The 14,329-nt window shown below is 42.1% G+C and overlaps 1 protein-coding gene across 1 annotated transcript in view; it reads left to right on the top strand.

The window, feature by feature from the left end:
- LOC309552567 (uncharacterized protein) overlaps window positions 1-14,329 on the top strand; it is a 113,776-nt gene that overhangs the window by 60,634 nt on the left and 38,813 nt on the right. The window contains exons 19-21 of the mRNA XM_082253517.1: window positions 533-695; window positions 11,168-11,509; window positions 13,826-14,020. Of these exons, the coding sequence (XP_082109643.1) occupies window positions 533-695; window positions 11,168-11,509; window positions 13,826-14,020 (700 nt within the window). The remainder of the gene's footprint in view (window positions 1-532; window positions 696-11,167; window positions 11,510-13,825; window positions 14,021-14,329) is intronic.

The following is a 14,329-nucleotide window of genomic DNA, read 5'->3' on the forward strand; positions in this document are numbered from 1 at the left end:
AACATGACTACGCACCAGTGTACAAAGCAAGGTCCATGGATGAAGACATGGATGAGCAAGTTTGGAGCAGAGGAACTTGACTGGCAGACCTCAACCCGATAGAACACCTTTGGGATGAATTAGAGCAGAAACTGTAAACCAGGCCTTCTCATCCAACATCAGTGCCTGACCTCACAAATGCGCTTCTGGAAGAATGGCAAACATTCCCATAGACACACTCCTAAATCTTGTGGACAGTTCCCCAGAGCCATTGAAGCTGTTATAGCTGCATAGGGTGGGCCAACTCAATATTAAACCCTATACACCAAAACTGGGATGCCATTAAAGTTCATGTGCGTGTAAAGTCAGGCGTCCCAATACTTTTGACAATATAGTGCATGTCTGAAAGTGCAATATTACAGCACATAGGTGCTTCCATGAGTGGAAAGATTACTATAGTAGCCCCCAGATGAATACACAGAAGCCTTTTAAAGCATAGTTGTGTTTTGTAATTGAGCAAATGACTTCTAGTGTGTTTCTATTGTTATTCTAGTCTGGAGGATGAAGCTGTTCAGACTTATGAAGATGACTCCTCTAATGTTCCTGAGCCGTTGATCAGAGAAGTCTCATGGGAAGTACACCTAGAATGCTCTCAGGGTTGCAGCCATGCCAAGCTTTGGGATTCAGAACCTGACAGTGAACATATTACAATAAAGGTGATGTGAACGTCAGGTTGTTTATTAGCAACTAAAGGTGGGGGATTGTTACACTGCTGAAAAATCTGGAGCCACTTAGTCCAGTTTGGGAAAACCTTTTTGCCAAAATAAATCTATTTCTGGATTTAATTTATTTTCCACGGAGTATAAAAATGGAACCAAGTAATGATTTTGATTTAGAGCCTATGAAAGAAAATGTTTGCCGTAGATAAGCAGATGTCTCACTGAGTATGCTGAAATGCTGAGAACAAGCTGACATCAGCTTGTTTTTGAAGCCGTTTCCCTCTCTGATTTGGCTGACAGGTAAATAGAGGGTATATTGGGTAACTATACCATCTTATTCCTCCACAGAGGTGGAAATAAATGGCACCAACTAGATAGAAAATCTGTGAGTATGGTAATGACACTTATTATGGCCCCCTAGATAAACATGTTCTGATTCTGGTGCAGCACCCTAATATAGCAACAGCAAATTAAAACATTCACTATATATCATGTGCAAAAAATGGGAAAGTTAACATCACACACAAAATAGTGCATAAATAAGCTAAAAAGTCCTTTAACTCCAGAAATTTCCGTGTATTGCCTCCAGCATCCAAAAAAAAAAAGGAGACACCACACGCAGCTGAGGGTAAGACCACCCTCACCAGCCTACTAGCTGCCAATGCAGCAAGTCACTCATTGGGAATTACCAATCTAAGCTTCCACTCTATGGACATCCAGGTCCGTCCATCCTCTGACTGTAGCATCAGCAGCCCACCACTGTGGGGGATTTGGAAAAGCCCACAATGCCACTAGATGGAAAAAGAAGCGCCTAATTTGCTGTTGCTATATTAAGGCACTGCACCTTTATTACTGTTATATTTAGGCTTTCTGTATGCTTATCTACTGCTAGCATACCTTCTATTTATTATGATTGTTTTAGCGCTAAATTACTACATTTATCTTTGATGTTCTGATTCTAGGCTGATTGTTGCAGCCAGTTCTTGAATCAGAAAAGGTCATGTAGATTATTAATTTTTCATTTTTCTAACCTAACAGCTGCAATCTGATTTGGCCTCCCAGAGGCATCCCAGAGTGATCAACATATTTTCAATTCTTTGATCCCTGAAAGAGTAGCAGAATTTTTCAGAGTTTTTAAATTATAGCGGCCAGGCCCAGCTGCAAGCAGTACTCGCAGGCAGTGCTTGAACTATATGATTGATGACTACATCGGTTCCAGGGTTGACATGGACCCCATTGACTGTTGGGTGTTCAGGCTGGACCACTGGCTGGAGCTTGCACAGTATATTCTGAAGCCTCTGGCTTTCCCTGCAGCCAGTGCGCTTTCTGGAAAGATCTTCAGTGCAGCACATTTTATTACAGAGAGACAAATCTGCCTGTCATATGACACTGTTGACCAGCTAACTTTCATTAAAAATAATTACCAATGGCTAAAAAATCCCTGCTACTGTTGCTACAAACTAAACATTTAGGTGTCACCTGGTCCAAAAAAATTATACCTTCCTGGCACTGTAAAGGTTTTTTGTGTGGCTACTATTAATCAAACTACACCCTAATGCTTATGGAACTCAACTTTGGCCATGCAGCAAAGGACAGGTTCTGGGAAGCTGATGTTCTTTTCACTGCATCAGTGGCTTATCATTGATGATGCGTACAGCATTTTTGGAAGAGGCTAAAAATGGTGAGCCATGGAGATGCTGCGATTAGTGATACAATTGCTTTGTATTCTATTATTTAGGAATATAGCAGAATAAGCGGGACTATGGACATGACAGGAGTTCAGGGATGGGGGGGTTGTGGCTTTGAAATATTGCCCCCCCCCCCACATTGATGACCAGTGGGAGAAGGGTCCCCTTACACGTGTAGTCACTGGCAAAAGGGCCAACTTATATTGGTGTCCATGGGAAAAGACCCCTATTATATTGATGTCAGTGGCAGAAGGGCCATGTGAGGCGATGGTTGCCATGAACCAAATTCCTGACACAGCAAGCTGATAGGAGTAGTGACAGCAGCATCTCACTACTCCTATCAGCTTTGCGCTGAAAGTAATATACCCCGAAGTGGTAACAAACCTCCCTCCCCCTCTATTGCAGCGCTATTGGATTAAAACTGTCGGATCCGCATTGTGCAGTGTTTGCTTACCCTTCCCTATCTCCTCACTCCTGTCCCAGCAGCAAAGAAAGTGGGTAGGTGGCAGGTGAGTAAACACTCCTCACTGCACTGTCCCATTCTAATAGCAAGTGGTGTTCTGATCCGATCCCATGCCCCTGCTGCAGCATCAGACATCTCTCCTGCTGTCTACCTCTCAAAAGAGGAAATTATGTTTACTTGCATACACCTGAAAGAAAAAAAATGCAAACTACCCCAGTGATTAGGAACCTGGGAGCGCTCACATGTGGCTGCCAATTGCCAAAGGGCCAAACATTTAGTCCTTTTCAAACCAAACTTGAGATCAAAGCATTATCTCAAATATATTAGGGTTTGACAGACAAATTGATTGTCAAAAGAGATGATTTGAGGAGGGGGGTTGTGGGAGGAAGGCAAAACAAATTGCCAGACAAAACTATTTAATATTTAATTTATGCAATAATTTATGTTAGTTACATTTTTTTATACAGTATGGCCATTTCAATTAATTGTCTATGTTTTTTAGGTTTATGTTTTTTAATAACATAAAAAAGTGCTGCTCCTAAATTCAATTGCTATATGCTGCAAAAGAAAACAGTCTAATGTGAAAAAAGTCCACCATAGTAAATAATGTGAAAAAGCCACACAACTCCAATAAAGTGGTGAAAATCTTTAATTAGTGTTTCACCAACACGTGCCTTCACCAAACCTGAAATCACTTCTGCTTACCAGAATGTATTGAACCCATTACAGAGTGGTCAAAAGAGCCACAAATGTAGGGGGAGATTTACTAAAACTGGTGCACACAGAATCTGGTGCAGCGGCGCATAATAACCAGACAGTTTCTAGCTTTTAATGTCCAAGTTTTATTGAACAAGCTGAAGCTATAAACTGATTGATTCCTATGCACTGCTGCACCAGATTCTGTGTGCATCAGTTTTAATAAATCTCCTCTCTAGTGTTTCACCACTGTGCACCTCCACCACATCTTAGGTCACTCCTGCTAACCAGAAGGCTTTGACCCCTTATTACAGAGTGGTCAAAAGAGCCGCAAATATAGTGTTTCACCCTCGCACACTTCCACCATACCTTAGGTCACTCCTGCTTACCTGAAAGTTTTGACTTCCTATTACAGATAGGTCAAAGAAAGCTCAAATACAGTCAAATCCTCCTCACAGGATGGCCAAGACATTCCAGTCTAGTTCAGTGCATACGCCACCCTCCAGTTCAACCATTAAAAGTATATTTTATTTATAAAAAGCTTGTAAAGTATTCAAACTTGTCAGTAAAAGCCAAATCCAATCACATGTTGCGGCCATTCCTGGGAGAGGGGTGGGCAGCTTGCAAACTCTGAAAGCATGATGATGTCCCATACCGTGGCTCCTCCCTATGCATTTTACTACAAATAGCATCTTCTGGGACATGGGAATGTGTGGGTAGGGAAGGGATAAGAAAAAAAAGAATATGAAAAAAAAAGGGTGGAGGGAAAGGCGGAGTAGGGGGTGGGAGGGTAAGAAGATAAAGGTAGGGGAAAAGGAGAGGAGGGAGAGGAATAAGGTGAAGGAAAGGGAGGAGAAGTGGGAGGGAAATGGGGGAAAAAGGAGAAAAAGGACTAGGAAGAAGAAATATTACAAAATATTATTGAGAGAAAAGGTGGTGTATTGTAGAGAATCACTCATATTAATAGGTGATTTCCCATTTGAAGTTTAGACCCTTCAGAATCTGAGTGTCAAGTTTAAAGATCCAATGCATCTTCCTTTTGCCAAAGAGGGAAAACCAGTCACTACCATGGACAGGACAGTCTACTCTTTCAATAATCTGGACTTTTAAAGATTGTGCATTGGAGCCATGAAAGTGTTTAAATGTCAAGCTAGGATAGTTGTTTAATTGATGTTTATATTGGAGAAATGATCCCTCATCCTGCAGCAGCAGCAGCAGCTAATGATGTATTTATTCTCCACTGCCACATGGAATCTCCACCTCCATGACTAAGCCCCAAGGGCAGGGCAAAATGCATTGAGGACATGGCCTGGAGGAGCCTAAGCTGAGGCTGCTTTTACTACAGAGACTGCTGGGTTTTGCTGGATGTGCGGTGGTATTCTTTTTTCACATTTGTATCCACTGAGTGAAGACAAGCTCTCCCCTAACCTGCACCCTCAGTGGAGGGCACTGCACTGGTGACTTGGAGCGCCACCTGTAATCTTTTGGTGTGGGTTGACAGGTTGATTTATGTACTTATATCACAAATCAAGCAATTTGGACTTTTTCACCATTTGGTCCAGCGCTTCTTTTGTTTTTTTTAACCTTTAAAGTGACTGTAAAGGCTGAAGGTTTTTTACCTTCATGCATTGCATGCATGAAGGTAAAAAACCTTCTGTGTGCTGCTCCCCCCACAGCTCCCCTAATACTCACCTAAGCGATGTTAGTAGAAAAAGGGCCCCCATATGTTGGTGTTTAGTGGGTACTTACATTAACCAGAGGAGACATTAATGGTGGTGCTAGCTTCTCTTAGTGACAATGGCATAGAAATAATGTATGTACCATGCAGCAGAGGTCAGTTGAGCTACCCAGTAAGCCCAAAAGTCAGCTGGGATATTTTTACTTACTAAAAGTACCCCTGGATAATATTCAGTCTCTGACATCCTGTGGCCCATTTCCCCCAAGGGAACCCCCACCAATACATGTGCCCCAGGACACCAGAAGCCTGTGTCTCAGGAATAATTAAACTCTAAAGAACTAGCATTTTTAGACTGGGTTAAGAAGTGGCAGCCTCCATATTTTTCTCAGTATTGGTTGCCTTCATGAGGCTATTTGTAGTGCAATTTAAAGGTACTAATGGCCAGGAATATAGCTTTCCTACTATTATTATGATTATACAGGATTTATATAGCGCCAACAGTTTGCGCAGAGCTTAACAAAATGAAGGCAGACATTACAGTTACAATACAATTTGGAACAAGAGGAATCAGAGGGCCCTGCTCGTTAGAGCTTACAATCTAAAAATTACAATAAAAATGTATTCTTACTCATACATCACAGGGCACAGAGGACATAATTTTCATGACTTCTTGAGTTATGCCACACTGTGTCATGGACACTGACAAAAAAGGCAGAAATCCCCACCCAAGCATAACCCCTTTCAGCTCAACTAAGCTTCAGTTTTTAGCTAGTGTGCTTAGGTGATGGATGTGCCCATAAATGTCTCTCTGGAGATTGATTTTGTGGGCTTTATTTCCCCAAATTCTTGCCCTATTCCTAATACCCTTTATGGGGCAGAGAAGGGCTTTATCCAGATCAGTCACTGCAGCCAGCAGTCCAAAAGGGAGTGTGTCCAGACTCTACATCGAAGAGCAGAAACAGTCTGTAATGCTACCAGTTGGTGCTGAAATCAGGAAAACTCATTGGCAGGGTGCTTTACAGGTCCAGAACAGTGCTCCCCTAGAGGGAAATTCAAGCCCCCGAAGGTTCTGCGGGACACAACCACTGTGTCTGGAGAAGATTGGGCCTTCTGGCCCTGCTACATGGATTGCTGATTGCGCTCCTTCCTCAGGTAAGAGGCCTGAGGAAGGAGCGCATGCTCCGACAACGCGTTGCCTACGTCATCACGCCCCACGCTCTACGCCCAACCCGGAAGTCCGCCGCCGGAGGCGTTGCAGGTGTCCCCGGGGTCCGGATATCGCTGACTCCCGCAGTCGGGCAGATTCGTTTGGAGAACATCAGCCCCTCCTCGTCCAGGCATTGGAACAACCGATCCTTTGAGCAATATTCACCATGTTTTTATTCGTTTTATCCTGTGAGTATCCAGTATGGTAGATGTTTAATAAAGTACCGAGTCTACTGCACTTAGAGTGGCGCTTTTCTTCTCTTCCAATATCTTGCAAGTTTTCTTCTCCACTTGAGATTCATCTGCCTTCTGGAGTGCACAGACCGGTGTTTCTTATGGACTTTTTGGAATTTTCAGTACACCATCCAGGTCCATTCATCCTCCCATAATATTTTTAGGAGGCTATTGAGGTTCACTTTTGAGTCCTGTTGCGCCAGTTCATTTATGTTTGGCAGTGTTGCAATGTGAAGGGGAACGGATGCTGTGCACATCTGCGCATGCACGGGTGCCATTTTGCTGGTTCCCTTGGACTAGCAGCATGTTTTCCAAGCTCCTGCAGCTCATAAACAGCCAGTCTAAACTTCTGTCACCAGAGTAGCCAATCATTGCAGAGTATAGAGGGCCTACATAACCTCAGAAAGCCATGACCTCATGCAGACAGAGAGGTGGGGGGGAAGGACGATGGGTTGGGCTCCCAAATCCTTCTATCGGGTAGGGAGCATACACTACACAGTTTGCCCTGCAATGGCTCCCCAAAGGGTAAGCTTAGCTCTAAAACCCTGCTCTTATCTAGTATTTCCATGGCCTCAGGGGCACAGTCCTCCACTACTTTGTGTCAAAGGAGAATTTTTCTGTAGCCATTTCTGGTCTGCAAGGTCAGTGATCAGGTGTTCTTACTGGTTAGGAGGAACACCTGAAATGTAAGCATGGGTGCATGTCTTCCCTTCCTCATGCTTTGAGTGAGGATGAGATGTCAGAGGAACATCATCAAGATGTGGAAGAGGGGGAAGCTGTGAAGGATTGGGAATCCTTTCTAGATGAGTCCTCACACAAGGAATCCCACGATCTGGGGCTGTCTCAGACACAGATTTCTACAGCAAGCTTCCTAGCGGACATAGTGCACACCCACTTAAAATAATCTCTTCCAGAATCTTCTCATGCCAAAGTTTCTGGTTTTGAGTCATGGCAGCCGCCAAAAACTCTCAAATCTTTTGCAATCTAAAAACTTCTTGCAGGAAGTGGTGTATGTACATAGGGCTCACCTGAAAAAAGATGTTTTCACTTCCAAAGCAATTTGCCCTGCAGTACCCCAAAAAGGAGGAATTCTACAAGAAACGGGGTCCTCCGGCTGTTTACCCAACTATTTCATACTTTAACAAGACCCTGACATTCCTGGTGGAGATCTCGGTTTTTAATATGGGGTGGTTATAGCGGGGGACTGCCAAGCCCTTACATTTTGGGCAGAATGTATCCTCTAGAGCAGGCATTCCCAAACTATGGCCCTGCAGCTGTTGCAGAACTACACATCCCATGAGGCATTGTAAAACTCTGACATTCACATACATGACTAGGCATGGTGGGAATTGTAGTTCCTGAACAACTGCAGGGCCGTAGTTTGGGAATCCCTGCTCTAGAGTATTAGATATTCATGGTGAATGCCTTTGAAGAGTCGATACATCAGCTTTCAGAGTTGGGCACCACGTCTGCCCCCCTTGTCTCCCTGGGACCTTAATTTGGTATTGTCTGTTTTGTAGACTTCTCCTTTTGAAGCTCGGCTTGAAGGGTTTCAGAGTTGGTTGCACTTTCCTGCAAGGAAGTTTTCCTGGTTCTTTATCAGGATAATGTTGGTGTTGTGGCCTCATTCCTGTTTCCTACCTAAGGTGGTTTCTTTGTTTTACCTGAATCAGGATATTGTGTTGCCACCTTTTTGTCCTAATCCTAAGAATCCTAAGGATAATGTGCTTTACTCTTGGGATTTTGTTCAAGCTGTTCAATTTATCTGAAGTCTACAGCTTTTATTTTGACTGTCTAATTTTTTGATTGTTCTGCCTGAAGGTCCTCGAAAGGGTCATGTTGCTTCTCGATCAATTATTTTGTAGGTTGATTCATCAGCTTATTTCTCATGCCTACAGTATCAAGGGCAAGGTTCCTCCTTTCATGGTTAGGGCCCATTCCCCCTGGAGTGTCAGTGACTCCTGAACTATTCAGTAACAGGTTTCTGTTGTTCAAGATTTAAGGCTGCTGCCTGATCTTCTCTTCACATGTTTAATAAGTTCTACCAGGTAGATGTTTATGCCTCTGAGGACACCAGTTTTGGGTGAATGGTCTTGCAGGCGGCTTTGTAGTAGGATCTCACCTATTTTGTTTTTGGATTTGGGCATGTCAGCCTTGTTGCTCGGTTTCCCACCCCTCATGTTCAGTGCTTTGGAACATCTCAAGCAGTCATGCTTATGAAGTCCTCTGTGTCCTGTGATGTACAAGTTAAGGATTTTTGGTTTACCTGTAAAATACATTTCTTGGAGTACATCATAGAATACAGAGATCCCTCCCCTCCTCGTTGTTCCTCATTGATTGCTACATAACTGAGGCTTAGTTGAGTTGGGAGGGGTTATGCTTGGAGGGGAATTCCTGCCTTTTTTGGCCAGGAAAGGAAGTCATCTGTATCCTGTGATGTGCTCCAAGGAGGGGATTTTACTGTTAAACCAAAAATCTTAATATCTTCAGTTCTAATAGGATCCTGAAATATTAATGTACACACACACACACACATATATATATATATATATATATATATATATATATATATATATACAGTATCTCACAAAAGTGAGTATACCCCTCACATTTTTTGTAAATATTTTATTATATCTTTTCATGTGACAACACTGAAGAAATGACACTTTGCTACAATGTAAAGTAGTGAGTGTACAGCTTGTATAACAGTGTAAATTTGCTGTCCCCTCAAAATAACTCAACACACAGCCATTAATGTCTAAACCGCTGGCAACAAAAGTAAATACACCCCTAAGTGAAAATATTCAAATTGGGCCCAATTAGCCATTTTCCCTCCCCAGTGTCATGTGACTCATTAGTGTTACAAGGTCTCAGGTGTGAATGAGGAGCAGGCATGTTAAATTTAGTGTTATTTCTCTTACTCTCTCATACTGGTCACTGGAAGTTCAACATGGCACCTCATAGCAAATAACTCTCTGAGGATCTGAAAAGAAGAATTGTTGCTCTATATAAAGATGGCCTAGGCTATAAGAAGATTGCCTTGACTCTGAAACTGAGCTGAAGCACACTGGCCAAGACCATACAGCGGTTTAACAGGACAGGTTCCACTCAGAACAGGCCTTGCCATGGTCGACCAAAGAAGTTGCACCTGCTCAGCATCATACCCAGACGTTGTCTTTGGGAAATAGATATATGAGTGCTGCCAGCATTGCTGCAGACAGAGGTTGAAGGGGTAGGGGGTAGCCTGTCAGTTTTCCGACTATACACAGCACACTGCATCAAATGTGTCTGCATGGCTGTCGTCCCAGAAGGAAGCCTCTTCTAAAGATGATGTACAAGAAAGCCCTCAAACAGTTTGCTGAAGACAAGCAGACTAAGGACATGGATTACTGGAACCATGTCCTGTGGTCTGGTGAGACCAAAATAAACGTATTTGGTTCAGATGGTGTCCAGCATGTGGGGCGGCAACCAGGTGAGGAGTACAAAGACAAGTGTGTCTTGCCTACAGTCAAGCATGGTGGTAGGAGTTTCATGGTCTGGGGCTGCATGAGTTCTGCTGGCACTGGGGAGCTACAGTTCATTAAGGGAACCATGAATGCCAACATGTACTGTAACATACGGAAGCAGAGCATGATCTGCTCCCTTCTGAGACTGGGCCTGCAGGGCAGTATTCCAACATGATAACGACCCCAAACACACCTCCAAGACGACCACTGCCTTGCTAAAGAAGCTGAGGGTAAAGGTGATGGACTGGCCAAGCATGTCTACAGACCTAAACCCTTTTGAGCATCTGTTGAGCATCCTCAAATGGAAGGTGGAGGAGCGCAAGATCTCTAACATCCACCAGCTCCCTGATGTCGTCATGGAGGAGTGGAAGAGGACTCCAGTGGCAACCTGTGAAGCTCTGGTGAACTCTATGCCCAAGAGGGTTAAGGCAGTGCTGGAAATTAACTAATTGATACTATGGGCCCAATTTGGACATTTACACTTGGGGTGTACTCACTTTTGTTGCCAGCGGTTTAGACATTAATGGCTGTGTATTGAGTTATTTTGAGGGGACAGCAAATTTACACTGTTATACAAGCTGTACACTCACTACTTTACATTGTAGCAAAGTGTAATTTCTTCATTAATACATTGTACATTATCAATCAATCAATGTACATTAATATTTCAGGATCCTATTAGAACTGAGTATATTAAGATTTTTGGTTTAACAGTAAAATCCCCTCCTTGGAGCACATCACAGGATACAGATGACTTCCTTTCCTGGCCAAAAAAGGCAGGAATCCCCCTCCAAGCCCTCCATATATATATAAGCTTTATACATTAGCACATTGAAAGTCAAAATTGAAGTTCATTTAATAAAAGTATTTTTTTTTAAATGCACATAATTATGTTGTCTCAGCGTGAACAGTTTAATAAATGTAACGGTCGAATGCTACAAAGTACTGCACCAAATCTATTCTTCTGAGTATTGGTTTTGGCTTTCTATTCAATTTAGAATATAGATTCAGGAATCAAGCAAACAGAAGAGAGTACAGGAAATAAGATTGGTGACTTAAAAAGTGCTGTTGAGAAAAAACAACCAGAAATATTGTCAAGTGATCCCCTAACAGAAAGCGATGACATCACTAAAAATGAACACATTGCAATAAAAGATCAAAAGGCAATAAGATATGGTGGATTGGACCATGAAGAGGGAGCACACAAAAAACACTCCTTAGTTACAAGCACAGAAGAACCTACAGAATATAGAAGCACTGTACAAAAAGAACATGGAGAAGATATAACTTCCTCTATGGCACTTATGGCAGATTCATCTACGTACGGCTGCACTGAACAGGTAAGAGTAGCTAAAAAAATGAACCACTGCTGGTAACTCTGTCTGATTTCACCTTCTATAGATATCATGGAGGTAAACCGCACCACACCATGTATAAAAAGGACTATGTATGCACAGGCTGAGCTATGTTTAATAACATAATTACAATTTACTTGGTATCCTGATTCCAAGGAATCTGGAAGATGAACAAAGGATAAAAAAAGAAGTTGCTGAACTATGTATGGAATATGCTAAAAGTGCATACAAGTAACTTTCCTCTTTAAATTCTTTCAGTGGCTTCCTTTTGCTCTATGTATATTTAGGATAGTATCTTTTAACTTTAAGCTATCCACTGTGTTATTAAAAAGTAAATGAAGCCGGATCTCCTCTAGCCACACACAACATCCATCCATCCAGTTTATTGATATCTACCACCCTGTTCACCACCTGTAATGTTTGATTACAGGACTTTTCTGGAGAAAAGCCTATACTTTGGAATTCTTCTTTTTCCACTTAACTATGAGTCGTTCCTGACTATCTCAGTGTTACAGCTACGCCATACGCTGAATCTAAACGCCAGCTGGGGACATTTAATTAGATAAAGGACTGTGTATTATAAACAATTGACACTTTTTATTGGAAAATACTGTTTTCACCTTTCTTTTCTTCTCTGTTGCAGTGCTACTGATATTGCGCAGCCCCTTTTCAACCACTTCTAATTCCCATGCACTGTCTCCAGCGTTGGCTGCAACGCAGGAGTACAATGGATAGACAATTGTCACCCCATCAGTGTTAATTTTGGCAGCAAATTTCAATTTAGTTTTAGTCTTAGTCTTAGGACTAAAATGGCATTTTAGTTTTAGTCCCATTTTAGTCTTCTGCAAGTGTTTTAGTTTTAGTCGTATTTAGTCGACTAAAACTTCAGTACATTTTAGTCGACTAAAACATCTTACATTTTAGTCGACTAAAACTCATTTTAGTCATCTAAATGGTCATGGTCAGGTCAGAGAGGAGGCCTGTAATGCTGCTGCCTGCAGTCAGTGCAGTGAGTGCACACAGTGCTGCTCAGAGTGCTGGATGGGGGTCTCAGGTTTAAGGGTGGTCTCTGGTCTGACTCTGAACTGAAGTTGTTGAACAGGATGGGCCGGGCGGGCCTCAGCGGCCTATATGCACGCACACAGTCCTGGATGGATGGCGGAATCGGATGCCAGTGGTGATTGGTGAGTGGTCTGAGGGGACTCAGGGAGGCAGTAATAGCTGGCCTGGCTGTTAACTCACAGTGGGTGCTTTGCTCTGGATGTGGTGGTGGCCAGGTGCCAGTGCCATGTGATGAGTAGGGCCTGGCGCGTCTGGCTGTAGTGCTGCAGCTGCAGTGCTCTGGTGAGGTCAGGTGACTGGTCTCGAGTCGACTCTCTTGTAGTAGTTCACTCCTCACGTCGGACGTCACGGGGCACGCCACGCCAGACGCCACACAGGCAGAGCTCCGTGAAAACCGGAAGTTGGGTAAACGTCCCTGCCTCACATTCTTGTTTAGTTTTCGTTCGTTAACGAAAACGGATTTGATTTTCGTCATAGTTGTCGTCATTTGACCAAAATGTGCTATACTTTGCATTTCATTTTCGTCAGTTGAAAAATGCCGGTGACGAAAGCGGTGACGAAAACGTTTTCGTTGACGAAATTAACACTGCTGTAAACTCCATTGGCTGTAATGTCATTGCACATATTACCTGAATATATTACCAACATTAAATATTAGGGAAAAATATAAGAAAACCCTTTTTCTTAATTGTTTAGTTTTCAGCGGCTTAGTAGATGCTCCTTACTTATGCGTATGCGGTGGTGCAATACATGTTTAAACTTTAATGTGCTATTATTACATGCTCTGGATGGAATTGTGTTGCTGATATAGAAATGGCCAGCAGAGGAGTGTTCATTTTGATGATGTCAATTTTTTATTTATAGTCTTATGACTAAAATGCCATTTTAGTTTTAGTCGTATTTTAGCCTTAAGACTAAAATGCCATTTTAGTTTTAGTCGTATTTTAGTCATCTGAATTGTTTTAGTTTTAGTCGTATTTTAGTCGACTAAAATTGTGTTAATTTAGTCGGCGAAAACGTTTTAGTCGGTTTTAGTTGACGAAATTTACACTGCACCCCATCATAGAATATAGCGCCTAAAAAAGGATTTTAATGGCAGGATCATTAGTTTTTATTTTATTGAAAGCTACATATTTAAAAATATTGACAAAAACAAATGCTTAAAGCTCATAAGTATTCTGTCTTACCCTGCTCCTTTCACTTTGATTTTCCTTCTTTGTTTCTTCTTTCCCAAAACAGGATTCTGCTGACAAACTGGCATTGTCATTTTTAGAAGCAGCTCAGAATTTAATAGGTGGACTGATACCAGGTAAAGAAGAAGTGGTGGGACGAGTTGTTGTCATATTGACAGATGGTACTACCAATGATGGTGACATCATTCTCGATCAGGGCGAAGAATTTTCCGACACTAGTGGGACAATAAGTATCATGGAGGTAAGTAACTGCATATGAAATTACGTGTAATTTTTAAGCAGATGTCATTTTCTCAGAGCTTACAAAAATAAAACCTATTAGTCTTTGCTTTAAGAATGTAAAAGTTTTCTTGTGTTTTTTTGAATGCTAAAATAGCTTTTTTTTTTTTTTGTTTATAGTGCAGATAAACACTTTTGTCTTCCTTTTAAATGAACATTTTAAGAACTTGGGTTGTAATACCTTTCCAAATATATGATAAATAGCAAAGATACTCTTCTTTCAAGACTGAAAGTTCATCTTTGATATGCATACAAGGAAAGAGCCTATCCA

This window comes from Pelophylax lessonae (genome assembly GCF_965119305.1).
Source record: "Pelophylax lessonae genome assembly, chromosome: 4".
Taxonomy (NCBI): Eukaryota; Metazoa; Chordata; class Amphibia; order Anura; family Ranidae; genus Pelophylax; species Pelophylax lessonae.